Here is a 22424-nt window from a genome sequence, read left to right as displayed (position 1 = left end):
ACCGGGATCCTTGGAGGAGGAGGAGAAGGGTACCTCCCTCTCCGGCTCGGTCAGAGTGAGGCGCACCTGCTAAGGGACAAGCCTTCTGCAGTCTATGCCTCTAACATGGCAAAGTCCAACCGGGCTCCCCTGTCTCACTCTCCTCATAGAATTTCAGACAACCTGCAGGTTATCCAGCTCCCGAATGGCAGGAAAGAGAAATCAGGTGCTTCTTCCCCGGCGGGCTCTGCAAAAGCTGGGCCTAGACCCCACGTCCAAGCCGGGGGAAACTTGGTGTATCGCTTTCCCACCTCGAGGTACCTGGGCTCCTCTGCTTCTCCCGCGAGCTGATGGGAAAGGGCAGGCGGCGAGAACTTGAGAGCCGCACGGGCAGCCCATACTGCTCACTAGATCAGAGAGGAACAGGTGCCCTGTTCGCGCTCGCCATCGCGCCCCCTCTCGCAGTACCCTTCGCCCTTGGCATCCCCGCCCCCGGTTCCCGCGCCGAGGGAGGCGCCGATTGCAGGTAATTATTGCCACGGGGCCCTCACGGAGCGGGGCCGGGCGCGCCAGCGGGGGCGGGCGGGAGCGGCGGGCTCGGGCATAAATGGGCGCGGCGCGGGGCCCCAGCGCCTGGCTCCCACCAGCATGCCCGCCTGCGCCCCGCCGCGCCGCCCGTCGCCGCCGCCGCTGCTGCTCTTGCTGTTGGCCCTGGGCGGCCGCCGCCTGCGCGCTGAGCCGGGCGATGGCGCGCAGACCTGGGCCCGCTTCGCACATCCTCCGTCCCCCGAGGCCGCGGGCCTCCTCCATGACACCTTCCCCGACGGCTTCTTCTGGGCCGTGGGCAGCGCCGCCTACCAGACAGAGGGCGGCTGGCGGCAGCACGGCAAGGGCGCGTCCATCTGGGACACATTCACCCACCACCCCTCGGCACCCCCGAACACTCCCTTGCCGTCGGACACCCAGTCTCCACCCCCGCCCGCCACCGGAGACGTGGCCAGCGACGGCTACAATAATGTTTTCCGCGACACAGAGGGGCTGCGCGAACTCGGGGTCACCCATTACCGCTTCTCCATTTCCTGGGCTCGGGTGCTCCCCAATGGCAGCGCGGGCGCCCCCAACCGCGAGGGGCTGCGCTACTATCGGCGCCTGCTGGAGCGGCTGCGGGAGCTGGGCATACAGCCCGTGGTCACCCTGTACCACTGGGACCTGCCGCAGCGCCTGCAGGACGCCTACGGCGGCTGGGCCAACAGCTCCCTGGCCGACCACTTCAGGGATTACGCCGAGCTCTGCTTCCGCCACTTCGGCGGCCAGGTCAAGTACTGGATCACCATCGACAACCCTTACGTGGTAGCCTGGCACGGCTATGCCACTGGGCGCTTGGCCCCTGGTGTCCAGGGCAGCGCGCGGCTTGGGTACCTGGTGGCGCACAATCTCCTCCTGGTGAGTGCTGGGGGCCACGCCGCTGAAAGAGAGAGAGAGAGAGGGGAAAAAAGTGAGTGAGAGAGAGAGAGCGCGCGAGAGAGCACGACCCTTGGAAGTGCCAAGGCCAACTGGGGAGGCCAGAGTCTCCAGCTCAGATGGGGTCTCCCTGGAGCACACTGGTGAATTCACCTAGGATTGACGCCTTCAGGGAAACTGCCAGCTCCGACCTCCTTTGGAGGAGGCGGAATTAAGGCTGGGAGGGGAAGCCGGCAATGTGTGAGGCCCTGAGTGCCCCCGGGAGCTCATGCATCCCTAGGACAGAGGAGTCAGTTTGTTCAGTGCAGGGAAAGAATTTCTTTCTCTGTGAGTTCCCAGGTAAGCACAGGAAACTGGTGGTAGCCGCAGGGAAAGGATGGAGGTGGATGAACAAAGCTAACATGGAGATGCCAGGCACAAGAAGATAAACATGACGTTGGCCGTGTGACACCTGTATTCCCGTAGTGCTCTGTCCAGTTTAAGGGCTCCTCATTCACTAGATGAAAGTCATTCTAACACCTTTAACACCTTCGTGCAAGTCTTCATTCGCTCAGGAAATATCTTTGTGCTAAAATTATTTCTCAATCATTTTTTTTCTGTGCTTGTCATCTTTCCTGAGTGTTGTGATGTCAGTTGGCACATTTTGTCCAGGGTTTTGGATCTGGGTATCTTAGGTATATGTATAAATATTTTAATAAAAGTGCTTCAATGTGCAAGTTTGGATATACTGTTTTGGTGGCTTGTGGAGCTATTGGGAGAACAGTGTTCAAGTTCAAAATTAAGCCATGTATTCTGAACAAGCTCAAGAGAAAGACTATTTTTAAGCAGTGTTAATTAAAGCCATAGATAATTGAGGTAGAACAGTACTGGATTATTAAGTTGACGTAGGGGCTCTGAGATGCTGGTAATGTAATAATATCTAAATTAGATTGTACATCAGCTCCATAAAACCTGTCCGCTACTACCCATCATAAAAAGAGGTTGGTTTCATTTGATGGACAAATTGCGATTTTGGCGATATCTTGTATGTCTTCTCAGAAGGGTACTTTTGAGCAAATGATTCTTAAGCTTTTTTCAGTTTGTCAATCCTTTTAGGGAAACCAAAAGAAGAAGAAAACACCATAAACACCAGCAGTTTATGGTTGCTGTTATTTTTGTGGAGAGAAATGCTACACCTTTTGAAGAACATAAACAAATCACCCATAGATGTGAGAAAAAAGAGACCAGTGGACCTGCTGAAGATGTGGCAGAGCATGCCTGGGAAGTCACTGCTGAAGAGTTAAATCATACACATCCTATTTTTAAAGTACAAATAGACTCTGTATTTATACAGAAGTCATTTGTTATAGTGAGTTATGGTCGTTTCATTTGTAAGATAAGGAACCACATGACTCTGGTACTTTGGTATTTTAAATAATCAACAGATTTTAGATTCTCGTGCTTATTTTTGACCCTATGACTAACTTTCTAGTTACTTTCATGAGACATTAAACTAAAGTTGTGCCAAACACTCAGCATCCTTTCCAGAAATGCAGTGGACTTTGTATTTGTAAGAAATTAGCAACTGGTGGATAATTGACTTGGTTTTGCTGATGCCACAAACAATGTTGATTGCTGTAAAATATTAATTTTGCTTTTAAATGTGCTTGGATTTGGAATTCAGTCACTCTTGTGCTTTTACTTAGAAATAAGTTGTTTATCAAAAGAGATTCGTTAATTTGATCCCAGAAGATCTTTTCATTCTGTTTCCAATGTTCTTTCTTGGTGTGTGGAAGGAGGAAGTGGGTGTAGGGAAGCTGTCTCTTACCTAAAAAACAAGTCACATATGGCAGAAATTAGCACTGGGAAACTTCAAATGGAGATTGGCTGTTACTGTCCCACACAATTAGAAGCCACTGGGACTGAAGAGAATTTATTTGTGCCTGCGGGTCTGATGTTGATGAAGTATGGAGAAGCCAGCACACCTTCCATTCCTCTCTGTTTCACCCCTAATTGACAAGTGGGCTAGGGGACTCCTCTGGGAACAGGGGAGGCCTCCCAGGGATTCAGAGTTATGATCTGATGACCTGCAGGTGGCAGGCCCCAGGGACTGCAGCTGGGCGGGGTGCTTAGAATGGAGGCATGGGTGATCACTTTGAGGTTCTTAATCTTGGTGTGAACGTGACAAAATAGTGTGTTTGGGAGTGTATGTGAGAGAGATGGGGGTGCAGTGCAGGAGAGAGAAACTGAAGGAAGGATTTTCTTGCTGAGATTGTGGCCTGGATTTCTGATTATAACCCAGAGAAGGCTACACCTTCTTGGTAAGTCCCCTTCCATCCCAACCCCAGTCCTGGGAAGTTCATGCACATAGCTGTGCAGGGGACCTGCAGAAAAGACAACTAGGAAAGCTGGGCTAGGGGAGGTTAATCTGAGCACTAATGTGTGGTGGGACCATGACTGGTGTGAGGTGTGAGCCTCGACTTCGCACTCAGCTGAGTTGTGTGTGAGGCTGCTCTAAGCCACCACTCCCTCTTTCCTGATGCACTCCCTCAGTTTGGCCTCCAGACCCCTACCTGTAGTTTCTCCCTGCATACCCCGCGAGTATTCCAGATCTCTTTGCCTTTGGGTCCTCACCTTGCCTGTAAAAAGGGCTCGCCTCTAGTTCACTCCAGGTGACCCTTTGTATCCAAAGGACTTCAAACTTTGAACCTCCAGTGGGACTTTTCTTGGGTTCGAGCCTTGGCTAGACCAATTAATGTATAATAGACGCATCAAATGTGACACTATTAATACTAAACCCTTGTTTTCCCAATCTCTCTCGTGGCATTTTCTATTCTTGTTGGATTCTTATTCTTAACCCTTGTCTTCCTCTGATATCTTACTTCTAATTTTCAACAAATCCTACAGCTCTCCCTACCTTCTGAATGTGGAGAGAATCAAATCCATTCTATCATCTACTGCCACAGCTGGGGTCCTGACCACCAGGAGAATCTGCCTCCTAGCTGGTGACCTGGCTGCTGCCATACCCCCTGCAGTGTGTCCTGATGGCGAGTCTTCCTGGTAGACACGGCAGAGTATGACCTGCAGACAGGGGAGGGTCCCTGCCTGTTCAAGAAGCAGCTGCTTTGGGCCCACACCTGAATGCCATCTTTCCCTTCCATGGAGCCCCATAATGCCACACTTCATTGGGATGCCTCCTATCACATGCTTGGTTCACTGCTTATCTCCCCTCTTACCAGCCTACCAGCTGGGCAATTATCTTAGTGAAAAAGGCTTGTTCATCTGACTTAGGACAGTTTTGTGGCTGGAGATCAGAGGGTGGCTTCTGGCTATTGAAGAGTTTAATTTTGCCCCCATTGACTCATGTTTCTATGCTTTATTCTGCTACCAATATCACTAGCCATTTTCTGACAGAGAACACCAAATCTCAGGTGGGAAGTAGAAAAATCAGTATTCATAAAGAGTCAAAAACTCACATTTTCTCTGCAAATTTGAACTTTATCATCAAACATATGATTCTCTGATAAAGACTTCCAGCTAAAAGCTTATAGTCCCATTCAGTGCTATGCAGGTGTTTTCACCATGGGGTAAAGTCACAGTCTGGTGTTATTTATACGGTTTATCTGGGAAGAGATTTTGTAATCTTCATTCCTAAAGGAATTAGTAGTTTATTATATATTAGGTGTACTCAAATTATGCTATGTACCTTCAGGAAGTCTGTAAAAAATTTGGCTAGATTAGCCAACTGGGTTGAAAGGTAATGTATATAATAGAATACTGCTGATTCTGTATACATTTAATCAGAGAGAGTTACAATATGTTCCAAAGAACTTGAATCATTCTTCTTTGAATCTCTGAACGCAATGTGTTTGTAAAAGTTATAGTCCAGTCCAATAAAAATTAATTAATTAATTAATTAATCAATCAATCTGTCTACTTATCTAACTTGTAAGAGTTACAGAGAGAGAAAAATCGTCCATCCTCTGCCTCATTCCCCAGATGACCACATCATTGGTTGGAGCAGGGCTAAGCGGACACCAGGAGCAAGAGTTTCTTCTGCAACTCTCACATGGGTGGCAGGGGCCTAAACACCTGGGCCATCTTCTACTCCTTTTTTCAGAGCATTGGCAGGGAGCTGGACTGGAAGTGGAGCCCTGTGAGTCAAACTGGTTTTCCTATGGAATGCCAGCATGACATGGCTGGTGGTAGTTTTGCCATAATGCTGGCCCCAAGGAGAAAAAAAAAAAAAATAGAATAGAAAAGGAACTACTACTTTCAAAATCATAGCAACATTTTACCAATGCCAATTATTTAAAATTCAATAAGAGTGATAATGAAAATTATCGAACATTTAAATAATGCCAAGTGCAAAATGAAGTTATGTATGACTACACTGCCTGACTAGGTCATCAGTCAGCAGTTTGACACACAGAAACCTTCTGATTGTTTCAAAAAATATCATTGCTCTGAACCACAATTGTGATATAATCAATTTGTGTAAAAAAAAAGTGCACTTTGGGCCCGGCGCGGTGGCGCAGTGGTTAAGGACCTTGCCTTGCACACCCGGGATCCCATATGGGCGCCCGTTCTAATCCCGGCAGCCCCGCTTCCCATCCAGCTCCCTGCCTGTGGCCTGGAAAAGCAGTTGAGGACGGCCCAAAACTTTGAGACCCTGCACCCGTGTGGGAGACCCGGAAGAGGCTCCTGGCTTTGGATTGACTCAGCTCCAGCCGTTGAGGCCGCCTAGGGAGTGAATCATCAGACAGAAGATCTTCCTCTCTGTCTCTCCTCTCTGTATATCTGCCTTTCCAATAAAAACAACAACAAAAAAATCTTTTAAAAAAGTGCACTTTTAAAAAGTTATCTCACTTTTTTGAGGCAAAAGGGAGATTTTCAAAGTAAAGGAAGAATGGAGTATGTGCTTTGGAAGGTAAAGGGAAATCCATTGGTAGTAACAATGTATGTACTCATTGAATTCTCCAATATTCAAGAAAAATTATCAGACAACTATACTTGTAACCTGTATTTAGCTGAATCAGAAGGACACACCTTTTATATGTTCATGTTTCATGTGTTCTGGGTACAAAGTTGATCTGAGGATAACCTGTCACTCTTCTCCCCATAGTGAATGAGAAGTTTCCAGTGTAGTTTTCGTAAGTGAATAATGTGGTTGTAAAATAGTCCCTGTTGTCTTTGATGTGTCCATTTTTTTTCCTTGCAAATTGGATACTTAGCTGTCTACTTTCTCCCACAATATCTGGGAAGTAGTTTTAAAGAGTTAGGAAGAACAGTGAAAATAAATCCCCAGCAAAGTATGGATAATCTTTGTGGGTTTGTAAAGCAAATAATATTCTGGTTTCCTCCAGGGGACAGAAAATGAAAATGTGAAGTGATGTCTCTTTGCCTGAGATTTACCCCCACCTTCTTATTATTATTAAATTAATATTATTATTATTATTATATAAAATAGCTGCTGTGGTTTGAATACTTGTTCCCTCCAAATGTACTTGTTAATGCAACAGCATTGGATGGTGCGGACCCATGGGAGGGGGATTATATCATGAGTGTTTTCTTGGTGCTGCTGGGTAGGTTTGGTGCTGGGATACCAGGTTTGCTATGTAAGTGGCTTTGGCCTCGCCTCCTGCCTCCATGGCAGCGCATGATGCTTGGTAGGGAAAGATGCCAGTGCCTCTCTTTAACTAACAGGGGCTGCCAGAGTCACCCCTTCCAGCCATGGTTGCCTTTCCAGGTATCTCTACACAGATGGGAGACAAAAGGCTTCTCTTGGATTCTGCAGGTTTGCCCACAATACTGTCCCCAGTCTTCTGTCTCTTATTTATCCCAGCAACCCTTCTCTGTCAAACCCAAGACCAGGCTTGCTAAGCCTTATTTCTGCTTCCATGAAATTCTGTAGGACCTCTCCAATAAAATTCTGTTGAAACGGTTTGTTTCTCTTCCTTCAGCAGACCTAGAATATGTTTACCTTGCTTTCCATGTTACACTCAGAGCCTCATAGGACTTTGAGAGATATTTGTTATGTGAATGACACAAAACACCTCTCTGCGAAACACCCACACAATGTGAAAGCAACAGAAAGAAATATTAACAATGGGTTCGTTGTTCAGGGTGCTGGCATTAGAGATGATTTTTTTTTTCCTGCTTATCCAGATTTTTCCAATTTTTCTGTGCACCATACTTATTACAGTTTCTGGAAAAAGATGGCAGATTGTATTCACTCCTGCGACTGTGTTAGCTCTGGAAACCTCATGGGCCTTGAGTGAAGGAATTGTTGAGAGAGAAGAAGGAGGAGGAGGAGATCCACAAAGCTGTAGGAAGCGGAGAAGCAGCAAAACTTCCGAACCTGAAAAGCAGAGGACAGATGCTATGGGCTTCTCACAGTCCAGAAAGTGGGCTGCTTCTCTGGCAGTGAGAGAAGCCAAGAACAGTTTGATAGTTGCAGAATCTTCAGAAGGCTCAGCGAGTAACCAGTCTAGAGAGCCTGGAACTAGAGGGCATGAGTGGCTAAAATGGGAAATTGGTCAAAATCTGTTTTAGAAACAACTGGACTTTTAGATCACTAATTGCAGTCCTTGCCACTGAACATCTGCTTGTCTTCTACCTCAGGAGATGTGAAGTTTGTGCAGAGAGTAACATGGAAGGTGTCTGGACTGAAGACGTCAGGCTCTGGAGTAGTCAGCTTTCTCTCACCATCACTCATTGAGACTACCTAGGCAGGGAAGAGGTGTTTTTTGTTTTGTTTTGTTTCTCTGCTCAGATTTTTGCAGATTCATTATTCAAAATGAGGTGGCTGCGTTGATCTGCCATCAGATGAGGGTGTTAGGTGGCAGAGCGCCTGTGGGGGGAAGTTCACGTGGGGATACAGAAAGCTAAAGAATTACACTCACCCCGCCCCCCATATCTACATGTCTCTTTCTAAGGCCACCAGGATTTGATTATGGGCCCCAAGCTAGCAGCTTAATCTAATACAGTTACTTTCCAAAGGCCCCATTTCCAGACATCATAATTTCACTAATTCTTAATCCTAATCCATTAACAAGTAACTTCAACCCAATTACTATTAATATAAGACTTTGAGGATCAAGCTCTTCTCTTTGAGTTTTTGGGGGTTTACCTGTTCTCTTTCTTTAAAATCTGTTCTATTTATCTGAAAGGCAGTGTTACAGAAATGGGGAGAAAGGGAAAGACAGAGGGAGAGATCTCCCCTCTAACGGTTCACTCTGCTCCCCCAAATAATCTCAACAGTCAGGGTTGGGCCAGGCCAAAGCTGAAAAACAAGCACTTCATCCAGCTTTCCCAAGTGGGGTGATGCAGAGACCCATATTCTTGGGCCATATTCAGCTTCTTTCCTGGGTTCATTAGCAGGGAGCTGGATAGGACATGAACTGGGCCCATATGGGATGCTGCCATGGCTGGCAGTGGCTGAAACCATTACACTGCAATGCTGGGTGCAAGACAGCTCTTCTAATATCCAAGCTATAGTGGTCACATGTGAGGGCACAAATACCATGTGTGAGACAAATGCAAAGACTTCCCCATTCTTCCTGTCCACCCCCAGGCTCTCAGAGTGATCAACAATCTAGGTGAAAACTTAAAAAGCCTATTCCAAGGTAGATGATGAACTCATGAGGAAAGACCTCTCCTGTTCTGATCTTGTGGGTTCCACTCCAAATGATTAAAACACATGATTACTGTGGAATTGAAAATCAAAAGCAATACCCACTTCACAGCTCCTGCAATGCACAAGTGTTTGTTTGCCAGTATTAAATACGAATGGACAGCTAAAAATCAATAGACATCTTAAATAACCATCTAACATGAAAGATTGAGACCCATTGAATTAAACTAAATAAAACAAAGTAAGTGTTTTTTTAAAGACCCATTTATTTTTATCTGTTGTAAGACAGATTCACAAAGAGAAGAACAGAAAGAAAGGTCCACTGGCTCACTCCGTACGTGGTTACATGGTTACAGCTAAACTTATCCAAACTGGGATCTAGTCCTTTATTTTTTCTAAAGATGTATTATTGTTGGAAACTCAGCTATACAGAGAGGAGAGGCAGAGAGGAAGATCTTCTGTCCATTGATTCACTCCCTAAGTAGTTGCAACAGCCGGAGCTGTGCTGATCCGAAACCAGGAACCCAGACCGTCTTCCGTGTCTCCCATGCAGGTGCAGGGTCCCAAGGATTTGGGCCATCCTCTACTGATTTCCCAGGCCACACACAGGGAGCTGGATGGGAAGCAGGGCAGCCAGGAAATGAACTGGCACACATATGGGATCCCAATATATGCAAGGTGAGGACTTTAGTTTTAGACCACCGTGTTGGCCCCTGCTCCTGCTTTTCATCCAGCTTCCTGCTCATGAGCCTGGGTGACCACAGAACATGGTCCAAGCATTTGTGTTCCTACCACCCATGAAGGAGTGCTGGATGAAGTTCCTGGCTTCTGTCTTTGGGTTGGCCCATTCCTGGTTGTTGTGGGTATGGGTATTTGAGGACTGAGCCAGTGGGTAGAAGATAGCTCTTTATTTATCTTTCCCACTTTGTTGCCCTCTCCTTTCAAATAAAAATGAGCAAATAAGCATTAAAAGCAGCTGGATAGATACATGTGCATCAGAAACTTTCTTATTTAAGCATTAAAAAAAGACTGGATGCACTTTCTTTTTTTTATTTTTTTTTGTATTGTTATTAACATTGTATTATGTGATACAGTTTTATAGGCACTTTCCTTATATGAGAGAGAACATTTATGAGAAAACACTTTCCATGCTGGAAAGTGTAACTTCAATAATCTGACCCATACTGTTTTTGTTTGGTTGGCTGTATCCCAGGTGTTTTGATATTTTTTTATTTCACTTTTGTTTATTCCAAACAATTTCTTTCCCTTGTCGAGTTCATCACTGGCTCATGGATTACACAGTGACATTTTTTTTTCCCAAGAGACTTTTGTTTCCTTTTTGTCACTCATGTGTTGATTACTCAGTGGCGCATTTTTTTTTCATGGTACTGTAATTTGTTGTTGATGTTGTTGTTGTTGTTGCTGCTGCTGCTGTTCTAACTCATACCAGTTGTTGACCTTGTTTCATGGTTTCTCAGTTATGGAAATGTATAGTGATGGAGTACTGGTGTCTATCATCTACAGATGTGAGGGTATAATGGAACATGCATCCCTGCTTCCAGATGACAGATGAATTCCCGATGAAACTGTTGGACATGTGTAGACAATGGGATGCTGGTTGGTCTGATTGTCTATACCAACAACGTTGGGGTTACACTTAAATAAGAGACTGAAAGAATTAGGATTCCTTATGAAGGACTACAACATTGTAGCAAAATGGGAAAATTTGTCAGGGGGTGGGAGTTTGGGGGGGAATCCCAGCCTATATAAAATTGTACCACATAATTCAAAATTTCAAAATAAAAATGTATTAATTCAAAAAAGGCTGGATAAACAAATACGTATCATAACTTTGTTTTTTAGTTCATTCCTTCTTGTAGACCGGCTTTGGAACTTGGGCTGTAGTGCAGTTTATGCTATTATGGTTTCCTTATTGAGAGTGGCTATAAGCCAGGATAATCTCTGTCTAAGAGAGTTCTACTGGGAATGTGTGGGAGGTGGAGTGTGTTAAGTTTGGATGTTTGTATCAAGCAAGACACAATAAGGCGGTGAAACTATAAAGTATGAAATGAAAAAAATATTATAGATCCAACAGAAGTTAGGTATGCCAAAAGGAAGCTAATGGGAAGTCTGGAGCTCAAATAACGAGTAAGGGGAAGAGTGAGGAAGAGGACCCTGTGGACTGTATCTTTACCATTCCATGGACTTCATCCCTTTGGTTTTCCAGTATGGAGTAGTGGGTTGATTCAAGAAACCACACACATGAAGAGGGAACTTAATCCCATGACTCTAGTGCTGACCATTAGGTTCAATCATGGTCAGAGGCTGTGGGGTATGTTGCATCTGGGTGAGTACAAAGTAAATTAAGTGTCCTATATCAGAAGCAGTCAAGTCCCCCTAGGATCTCACAGTCCTCGTGGATGGTGACAAGCCCAGCTCTGTGGCCACCTCCCACTGCCAGCCCTGGTCTGGAGAGGAGCATCTACACTGAGTGGCTTAGTGAAACTGGAGCCTCTGGTTAGCACGTCCCAAGTGGCTTTGGTGAAGGGTGTGTTTGCTTAGTTTGGGACTCCTGGGAAATAAGGCCCAGATGTTCCAATGTATTATACTGAGATTTAACCTAGTTATTGATGTGTCAACTCTTGAGAGGGGTTTCTGTTGTCATTGAGGGGTGAGATCTCTTCAGCAGAGAAAAGTAGCCTTAGTGGGAAGGATGGGCAAAATTTTTTTTTAATTTATTTCTTATCGATTACATTGCATTATGTGACACAGTTTTATAGGCTCTGGAATTCCCTCCTTCCCTCCTTCCCTCCCCAAAACCCACCCCGCCCCTGGTGGATTCTTGTTGCATTACTAGTTAGGATGGGCAACTTTTTAAGCTCCAAGGAATCCCAGGGGTCTGAAAGCTAGCCTCCGTAAGGGCAACCACAGCCTATGTTTTGAGTCCCAAGTTTTTCCAGCCAGCACTATAACCTTGGCATATACATCAGTGTGGCTGAGCATTTAAATTTACCTGGATCCTAATGATTCTGTTTGGCCCCAGGTTCACTTCTAAATTGTGTCAACTCCATCACTCCAAGAGATAAAGACCTCTCTGTCAACTACCATTGATAACTTCTGGTCCTTAAATAGGTCCTTTAACTCTTTAATTATTGTTTTTTTTAAGATTTATTTATTTATATTGGAAAGGCGGATATGCAGAGAAGAGGGGAGACAGAGAGGAAGATCTTCCATTCGATGGTTCACTCCCCAAGTGGCTGCAAACGGCTGGAGCTGAGCCAATCCAAAGACAGGAGCCAGGAGCTCTTCCAGGTCTCTCACACGAGTGCAGGGTCCCAAGGCTTTGGGCCATCCTCTACTGCCTTCCCAGGCCACAAGCAGGGAGCTGGATGGGAAGCAGGGCCGCCGGGATTAGAACTGGTGCCATATGGGATCCCAGTGTGTTCAAGGTGAGGACTTTAACCACCACACTATCGCGCCAGGCCCATCTTTAACTTATTGTTAATGGCCCCCAGTTTCTCATTATCTCTCTATAGAGTCTCAGTACAAAATAGTCTCAGTATGAAGCATAAGTTTCCTGTTTCCTTGCAGGCATGGGAATACCCAGGTTATTATCTCTTTAAAAATGATGTTTTCAGGCCCGTCGGAGTTGCCTAGCGGCTAAAGTCCTCACCTTGAATGCGCCAGGTTCCCATATGGGCGCCAGTTCTAATCCCGGCAGTTCCACTTCCCGCCCAGCTCCCTGCTTGTGGCCTGGGAAAGCAGTAGAGGACAGCCCAAGGCTTTGGGACCCTGCACCCGTGTGGGAGACCCAGAAGAGGCTCCTGGCTCATGGCTTTGGATCAGTGCAGCACCGGCCGTTGCGGCTACTTGGAGAGTGAACCATGGAACCATGGAAGATATTCCTCTCTGTCTCTCCTCCTCTCTATATATATGCCTTTCCAATAAAAATAAATAAATCTTTTAAAAAATGATGTTTCCACTGAGGGAACCATTTGTGCCATGGGACTAATCTGTTTCAACATATCAGAATGGCATTCTTCCAAGAAGGGTTTTCCAAACCCACATAAATGTCAAGATGGAGTTATTCAGATGTGCAAGAAGTGCACTGAAGGGAGTTGTGAAGGGTCGGGGGAGAATCCAGAGAAGGCAGGTGAGACCATAGGTCATGATGCTGTCTGACTTCTGAATGGAGCTGATAGAAAGGAGGATCAGATAGAAGAGAATTAGTGGGAAGAGACTCCTGTGGCAGTACAGGTCAAAGGAAGACCCACCTGGGACATGGAGAGTCCTTGAGGCAATGCTGCCTGTTGAAATAATTCGTGTCTTGTGGCAACAGGCCTGCACTGGTATCCCTGCCAAGTTCCATTATAGGGGACTAGCCTATGAGAAGCACAACACAAGGCCAATTGCCCTAGTGGATCCCAAAGGGTAGCAACTGGTGCCATCTAAGCTACCGCAAAGACTAACAAGGGATGCCAGTCAGAAGAAGGGAATGGGAATCATTTCCAACATAGATTTGGATGCTTTCAAATCATCACTAATTCATCATTCACTATCTCTTGAACCATTTCTCATGAAGTTGTTGGAGGCTAACCTCCATTTAAAACGATGATAATCACAAGGAAGAACACATAGGGTACACAGATAGTGGGTCTAAGCAGAGAGGTGAGGGTGATGTTAGGCCCTGGAAGTCAGCTGTGCAGCAGACTGCAGCCAGTGCAGAATGGGGGAAGAGGGCCAAAGTGTGTCTCCAAAAAACATACTCAGAGTTTGTACTGAAAAGCCATTGGAAATTGTGGGAAGAGTTTGCCGCAGGCATGAAGAAAACCAAGAAAATGAAAATACAAACAAAACAAACAAACAAAAAAACATTACAATGATTAACTTCCAAGAAGTTAATCGAGTTGTGAGTCAGGATAATGTCAGCAACGGATATTAGATAAACTCTAAACAGTTGAGTAACTCAACTGTTGAGAACTGAAATTTCATGGAGCATGACAGGAGAGTGGTGGATAGTGCCTGAAGTGAGTGTGTGCAGACATGTAAACAGCAAGGAGAAAAGACCCTGAGGAAGGGATCTGAGAAGGTGGCTGAAGTTGAGGACCATGTATCTGACCTTTTACACTATGAGCATTAAATGAACATAAAAATGTAGAAACCAGTGTTTTGTTTTTTATTTTTATTTTTTTATTGTTTCATAATATATATCTGATGTAAAAGGGGAGAAGCCCCACCCAGTCTCCCACCCACCCCAGGTCCCAGATGTGGGGCATGCCCCGAGGGTCTTTGCTGAGTGGTTTTGATAGTTCAACAGTTCTGAATTGCTGCCACTCTCACCACTGCAAGCATGATGAGGTCTTTGGAGAATCCACTGATTGACATAGTCCATCGTAGAGTGTCCATTTGCCCAGTATTTTCATTGCCAACATACAGCTGAGGTGGTTGATTGACTTGTTCTGTCCTCTGTCTTTTCATGGTTAGAGTTCTGAGTCCAGAAGCTCGATTGAAAGGATCCCCAAAGAAACTTTGACTGAGGTGTTCTCAGACCAGATTCTTGTATGTAGGAGGAAGCACAGCACCCAGCACAGTCCATCACCCCGATCAGCTGGTGGTTGCAGTTGCTGGGTTGGTTCTGTTTCCATCCCTGTCTTCCACTGGAACCAATGGGTGTTTGTAGTCTAGCCTGGTTCTGCCCAGCACATACTTGGCCCTCACATAAACCAGTGGGAGCTACAGCCTAGTTGGAGCGACTCACAATAACTCCCACCAGGCCCACCCTCTACCCTGGTTTGCCAGTATGTACAACAGACTAGTCCAGTCTGTCCCACATCCCATTTGGCTCTCACACATGTCAATGGGTATTAAAACCTTGTTCCATCTAACTAGCTCAACTAACCAGCCTTCACGGATGTTGTTGGGTGTCTGTCTAGCCACCCCAGCCCCTGTCCTAGTTCCCATGCCCTCCTGTGGGGGGTGGTAACCAAAGAGGGAGGAGCCCACTATTTCCCTCCCAGGCCACTCCCACTCCCAGATTATGCACTCTCCAGGTGGTTCTGTGGTTTAACTTGACAGCACTAGCCCCCAGTGCCAGCTTCTGCCAGCTGATGCTGCGGCTAAGCCCAAACAACCCTCACCCACTCTAATTGTAGATTGCACCAGGAGGAACAATCAGCCCAGCCTGGTTTTTCCCTGATCTGGTCCACATGAGGCGCACAGGTGTTGTAGCCCTGCCTAGTCTGGTTGAAACCAGTGTTTGTGCTAGTACTTTAGACATTAGTTTTTGCTAGTTGTAGCATGCAGTTTGCATATTCTAGTCTATAAAACTCTTTAATTCAAACTTTGGAGAATTTCTGCGTTTTCAGATTAATGCCTTTTGCGCTTTCATCCATTTGGTGAGAGGAAGTTAAAAAGAAATAGGGCAATGAGGAAACCCGTGGGAAATTGTTAAGTCACTTGCTGTTAGGTACAGGCCTTCTGGTAATTAATGTTTCTAACATCTGTCAGTGTTTGGCATTTGATAAACAGAGTACATTTTTGTTTAACAAATACTGTCAAAACGTAGCTTTTCCAGCAGAAAGAGTGCTATCTTGTATGCACTTTTTCCTTGACCCCAAGAATTCTATGAGGTTTGTCAATTATTAGGATTATTCTATACAGAGATAGGAACATTGTGTTATCAGATAAGCTATGTAATTTAATAATTAAATTAAATTATTAATAAATTTAATGAAAACTATCCCAAGGTAGTTTAGCAGATTTAATCTACAAATTCACGTTGTCTTCTGTATCTATTCTCTTCTTCAGTACAGATGGTCACTGACTTACAATGGCTCGATTTCCACAGCATCTACTCTGTGACGGCGTGGAAGTGTACCCATATACACATTCTGTTCCTCACATTCAACAGCTTTAGCATATAATACATTACATGAGATTTCTAACACGTACTAGAAAATAGACTTTGTGTTAGGCTGAAGTGTTTTGGCACATTTGAAGTAGGCTAGGCGAAGTTCTGATGTTTAGCAGGTTGACTGTTCTGGATATATTCTTGACAGAACAATGTCTTCAACCTCAGATGAATCTGTTGAGCCTCATCAGACTGTAAATCGAGGTGTGTACATATTGGTGTGCTTTTATTAGCCATTATGTAATTTTGCTTCTGAGTCTGTTGTTTCTGAAACCTATTTTGCTTCACTTCTAACTCGAGACAATGGTTTTTTCCTTCAAGCATCTCATTTCCTATGATCTCTCAGGGTAACTGGTGGCTGTATTGTGATTATAAGTGCAAATTATTTTGTTAGGCTACCCTTGGGGATGACAGATTTGCAATGGCATTCAGACTCCTGGTATTCTTGCCAAGGAACCCAAATTCAAGAAGGAATAGTTACAATAGAAGGGCAAGTGGTAACCAAATCAAAGCTATTGGGGACAATAATTACAATAGTGCCTCATGCTAGATAAGAACACTAAAAAGAAAGACCTGGAAGTCATGGGCAGAACTGATAGTTCTCCAAGAGATCCAGATACAGTGAATTAAGGAAATCAGAGAACTGCTATAATCTGTGATCTCAGAAAGCAATGTTGACCTTCCAATCAGCTGTATTATGCTAGGGTAATAAGTAGGCTTTAGGGATGTATCATGGGGTCAGACGCACTGGCTCAACTGGCTAATCCTCCACCTCCAAGTGCTGTGATCCCATATGGGCACCGGTTTGTGTCCCAGGTGCTCAACTTCCCTTTCAGCCCCTATTTGTGAGCTGTAAAAACAGCAGAGGAGGATGGCCCAAAGCCTTGGGACCTTGCACCCACTTGGTAAACCCTGAAAGAAATTTCTGGATCCTCACTTTAGATTGCTTCAGCTCCAGTTGTTGCAGCCATTTAAGGAGTGAACCAACAGATAGAAGATATTTCTTTCTCTCCTCTCTGTTTTACTTTCCAATAAGAATAAATAAATATTTTTTAAAAGAAATATACTATGTATGTGTGTGTAAATATATAGTCAATCAACTAAATATTATCATCTGAGTCTAATCTATAACTTTTTGTATATAGTTTATAACCCTAGATGTTTTTCATGCAGATGCAGTTTTAGTAAGGAAGCTCAGAGTAACCTGTGGGCTGACTTCCTGATACATTTGTGATCTTCTGGGAAAGCTCCTGGGAAGGGTTAATTCCTAGCAAGGACAAATGGATCATTTTGCTGAGTGACATGAGGAAGCAGGAAATGTGGTTTTTGTTGAGCATAGATCCAACTCTTTGTCAGGAGGGACAAGGTATGGTTCTGCCAGGTTCTCTGAGTTTTCCAAAGTTAGAAATTCAAGAGTTTCTATGAGTGTCCCTGATATTTAAGTGGTAACTAAGAAAATACATCAAAGGACAAAGGAACTTTCTCTATGGACTTAGAGTTTATAACATGTGGCTCTTATGAATGCCCTGGAGAAACTGAAGAGTGTGGAAGTTTGGAACACTAGACAGAGAACTGGGCAGGGATAGGGCACAGGCCAAGTTGAAAATGAAGCTGCAAACTTTCTATCACCTCCCACAGCTTTTTCACTCCTGTAAGCTGATAACATTTGTCTTTCACATATCAAAAGTGAAGACTTTTCTTCTCTGAAAACCTTGAATTGTTCTAAAGGTAAAACCTCATCCAGCAACACTAGGAGTAGAGACACCCGCCTCCCTCCCCACCTATAATGGGATGACTGCAATGTTGACAAATTGACATAGGGTACAGCCTTCCCTCCATAACGTGCCTGCATGCTTATCATATTTGGACAATTTATTTTTAAAAGACTTATTTATTCCTTTTAAAATCACAGTTACAGCGGGTCTGGGGATTTGGGCAATCTTTTATCTGCTGGTTTATTCTCCAGTGGCCACGAGGTTCTAGTCTGGGCCTGGTGGAGCCCAGCCAAAAGCCAGCAAATTCTTCCGAGTCTCCCATGTGGTCCATCCTCTATTGCTTTCCAAGGTATGTCAGCAGGGAACTGGATCAGAATTGGAGCAGCCAGGATACCAACCAGCACCCATAGGGCTATTAGTGTTGCAAGTGTCAGCTTTATACATTATACCACAATGTCAGCACCTACCAGTTTTTAAGCCTTCTCTCTTGATTATGAATGGACAGTCATACATAAAAAGAGAATGGAAGACATTGGTGAGAGCCAGAATGGATGCATGTCAGTTGGGCTGGACTGTAGTAGCTACCAGTGAGTGTCAGGACTGGGGGCGGGCCATATCAGTCTGGGGAGCAGCACCTGCTGGCACATGTCAGATATATTCCTGGGAGCCAGCCTGGCAGGAAAATTTTGGAAACCCCCTTGCAAGGCCACAGGTCCCACTGTTGAGTGGAAGAGCCAGGTCTTTGAACAGGTCATATCAAGCTGAGTTGCAACACCTGTTGGCAAAAGTGTGAGCTGGGTCTGGTGGCAGGCTGGGCAGGATCAATCCACAGCACATACTGGTATGTGCATAAGCCAGGCTGGGTTGGACTGCAATATCCATCAGTTCACATAAGAGCTAGGGGATGGTCCTAGTTGTGATAGGCTGTTGCACCTGCTGGTGAGAGCTGGGACTGGAGGCAGACTGGATTGAGGCAAACTGTATCATTGCTGGAGAATACTGAGACTGGGGGCAGGTCGTCTCAGACTGAGCCTCAGCACCTGCCTACACCATAAGATCTATGGCTGGGAGCAGCCCTTGTACTGAATCTTAGAGATTTCCTTGCTGGACCACTGTTCCAACTGGGGAGCATGAGGACCATGACTCAGGACAGGTCTGTCTGCAGCCAGACCAGGTTTGGCTAGGCTACAGCACCACCTGACAAGTGCCAAAACTGGGTGTAAGTCAAGTCAAGCTGGACTGCAGTGCCCCCTGACAGGTGCAAGGTCTGGGCCTGGGAGAATGCCTGGCTGTACTTATTACTGGTGTAGACAAGAAGCAGAGCTTGGGTTGGCCAAGCTGAATCAAGCAGTAGCACCTCTTGGCAAGCGTGAGGACAGGGTCTTGGGGTGGGTTAAGCCGAGCTAAGCTGCAGCACCTATGGGTGTGCACAAGATTTGGATAGGATTCAGGCTGGGCTGGACTAGACCATAGCAAAAGCTGGCACATGCAGTCTCTGGGCTGGCAGTGGAACTGGTGAGGGTCATTGAGGGTTCCCCAACTGGGCCAGAGCACCTGGTGCACATGAGGACCAGGTATGTGACAGGCTACCTGGGTTGTGCTGTAGCACCCACTGATTTGAGAGATGGGGCAGGGGTTGAACTGACCAGACAGCTGTATCCACTGATATGTGTGTTGGCTGGTGCAAGTGACAGGCTGAACCTGCCTGAGGTCACCCCAGGCAAGGTTTCTTGGAGAACTCTCCAGTTACACTGCTGGACTCAGACCCCAGCCACAGGTAAAATTAAAGGATATGTGGTCTGACCTTGGAGTGTATGCCCTGGGATTGGGCCTCCTCATTTGCTGATGCCTGTGCAGTGGACGGCATGCCCAGATGCATACTGGGGACTCTCCCTCCCCTTCTCTGCCTGTGGATGCAGGAGAAAAAAAAAAAAAAACCTGAAGCATTTGCCCCACCCACCTTCCTCCATACCTTACCCTCCCCACCCTAACAGAAACCCACATGGGATGCATTCCTCTCAACTATGTAAACAATATTAAAAAGAAAATTAACTTTAAAAGATAGTTGAAGAAAGCTTTTAACAGGAAATACACAGGAATAAAATATACAAATAGGAAAGCAAACCGGGAAAGACATTATATAGGAAATTAGACATACAAACTAAAAAAGAATGACAGAATATGAAAAAAGTTCTTTTAAAAATTACTTGCAAGAATGTGCGCGCGCGCACACACACACAAGTAAGAGAACAAGTGAGAGAGAGGAACCTTCTGTTTGCAGGCTTACTGCCCCAAACCTCCAATGTCTTGGCCAGAGCTGAGCCAGGCTGAAGGCTAGAGCTGGGAAGGCAAGCAGGTTTTTCAAATGGATAGCAAGGATCCAAGTGTGTGAGGCGTTCATTACCTGCTGTCTTTCAGGATGTGTCTTAGCAAGATGCTGGAATCCTAAGTGTAAATGGGATTCCACATCAGGCACTCTTCATGGGATAGGTGTATTCCAACCAGCATCCTAAGCTACTCCAAACACCTTGCTCGTACGAAAACATTTATCAATATCTACGATGAGATTGTTGGATTAAAATGTTCAGCAAAAATTTGAAGACGAGGGTCCGGGGCAGTAGCCTAGTGGCTAATGTCCTAGCCTTGCAGACACTGGGATCTCGTGTGGGCACTGGTTTATGTAGCAGCTGCTCTACTTCCCATCCAGCTCCCTGTGTGTGGCCTAGCAAAGCAGTTGAGGATGGCCCAAAGTCTTGGAACCCTGTGCTCACATGAGAGACCCGGAAGAAGCTCCTGGATTCTAGCTTCGAGCTTCGGACTGGCCATTGTGGTCACTTGGGGAGTGAAGCAGCGGATGTTAGATTTTTCTCTGTCACTCCTTCTCTCTGTAAATCTGACTTTCCAGTGAAGATAAATAAATCTTAAAAAAAGTTTTTTTTTTTGAAGAGTAGAATAAAAACAATACCTCCAAAGTAGTACAGAGTAATGAACAGGAAATGATAAAGATGTATTGATTTATTTGAAAGGCAGAACTACAGAGACAGAGGAAGTGAAAGAGAGAGAGAGAGGATCTTTCATCTGTTGGTTCACTTCCATAATGGCTGCAACAATGAGCTCAGTCAGACTGAAGCCAGGAGCCAGGAGATTTCGCCAGCTTTCCCACACGGGTACAAGGGCCCAAGCACTCGGGCTGTTTTCCACTGCTTTCCCAGGCACAGCAGCAGCAAACTGGAATGGAAGTGGAGCTGGAACTGTCAGCCACGTGGGATGCTTCCACTGCAGGTGGCAGCTTAGTTTGCTTTGCCACAACATCAGCACCCGTACATCATTTTATTAATTGTGTTGTTAAATGCTCAGAACTGCAAACATGAACTTCCTCTTCAAAGAGTTTCTAGCACAACGAGTATAAAGATATGTAGGGATTTAGATCGCTTACTTTCCATGTTTCCTAATTAGCTCATGGAAGGTAGGTGCGAGCAAAATTGTGATTGAAGTAGGAACAGACAGGATCTGGAAAAAGTGTGGTTACAATTCTTAAGACATTAAGAAAAAATCTAGGGTAATAGCAACTCGAGACAGCATTTAGTACAGATTGGACTAGGGGAGTAGAAAGTTCTAGCAGGGAAGGGAGGGCTCAATGTGAACAAAAGACTCAGCAGAATCAATAGCAAGGCAGAATGTGTGATAGCGAGTAATCAAAGCGTTTTTAAAAACCACATATGGAATATTATGCAAATGTACTAATGAGGTGATTATGCAAAAATGTGCAGAAAAGCGAAGTTATATAGTACCTTTGGTTCTGTGATGGACAGCATTTATACAGGAGTTGTTACATAAACCCTGATAATGAGTTAAGTTTGAGCAGACATTTGGAAGAATAAAGGAAGAAAACTGGAGGATGTAAAAGAGCTAGCCTCTCATTATTCTAATGAATTGCTAAATTTCACAGGAAGCATAGTATTTAAGAAAGTGGTGTCAATCAAGGGGGAAAATGAGGTTAATTGCGATTATCTGGGGTGGCGGGTAGGGTTGGGCAATGGTGAAAGTGGAGAAGTTCTACTGTAGTTAGTACTATTTGACTTTAAGCTCTATGAAAAAATGAATTCAATTATTTTTAAAAATCAAGTGACATTGACTGATGCTTTACAGTTCCTCAAGTCCTAGGGAAATTTGTGGAGAGATGCACAAGGTTTAACTGACTTCTCTGTGGCTGCCAAGGGCCACACAGAGCTGGCATCAAAGCCCAGGTGTCTGACCCCTCCTGTGGGTGCTGAGTGTCTCTTCTCCAGGTTGCCTCCGACTCCTTCTCCACATCAGCCCTGTAAATGGAGAACAATTTGCCACCAACCTATTTAACCTCCACGAACAGCCAGGGGCTCATCATGATCAGTTTTATAAAAAGCAATGCCCAAATATACCTGCTGAAGTTACTAACCAGACTCCCTGGCTTTAAATAACTGGTTAGTAAAGGATCAGGAACAGGGCAGAGCTCACTGGACCAGTTTGCCTGTGGTCTGCCATCACTCAAAGCTTTGTTTGTATTGAGTGTCCACGATGGAGCACACGCAGGGTGGACTGTGGTACTGCTGATGAGAGACCAGCACTGCTGTCCTCACTGACTGACCTTGTGTTCTCAGCTGCCGTTGGAATCTACCTGAAATGCCTTGTTCTATCTCCCCAGGACCTAAACATCATATTTCAATGTATGTTTTTTAGATTTATTTATTTTTATTGGAAAGGCACA

At 45.2% G+C, this 22424-nt stretch overlaps 1 protein-coding gene across 1 annotated transcript in view; it reads left to right on the top strand.

Moving 5' to 3' along the window:
* Positions 1-627: 627 nt before the first annotated feature.
* KL (klotho) overlaps positions 628-22424 on the top strand; it is a 55129-nt gene continuing 33332 nt past the window's right edge. Inside the window, exon 1 of the mRNA XM_040979893.1 lies at positions 628-1422. Within this exon, the coding sequence (XP_040835827.1) occupies positions 628-1422 (795 nt within the window). The remainder of the gene's footprint in view (positions 1423-22424) is intronic.

The sequence above is a fragment of the Ochotona curzoniae genome, unplaced genomic scaffold (genome assembly GCF_017591425.1).
Source record: "Ochotona curzoniae isolate NIBS_2020 unplaced genomic scaffold, NIBS_Ocur_1.0 contig_3332, whole genome shotgun sequence".
Lineage (NCBI taxonomy): Eukaryota > Metazoa > Chordata > Mammalia > Lagomorpha > Ochotonidae > Ochotona > Ochotona curzoniae.
This window is presented reverse-complemented; position numbering and strand designations above follow the sequence as displayed.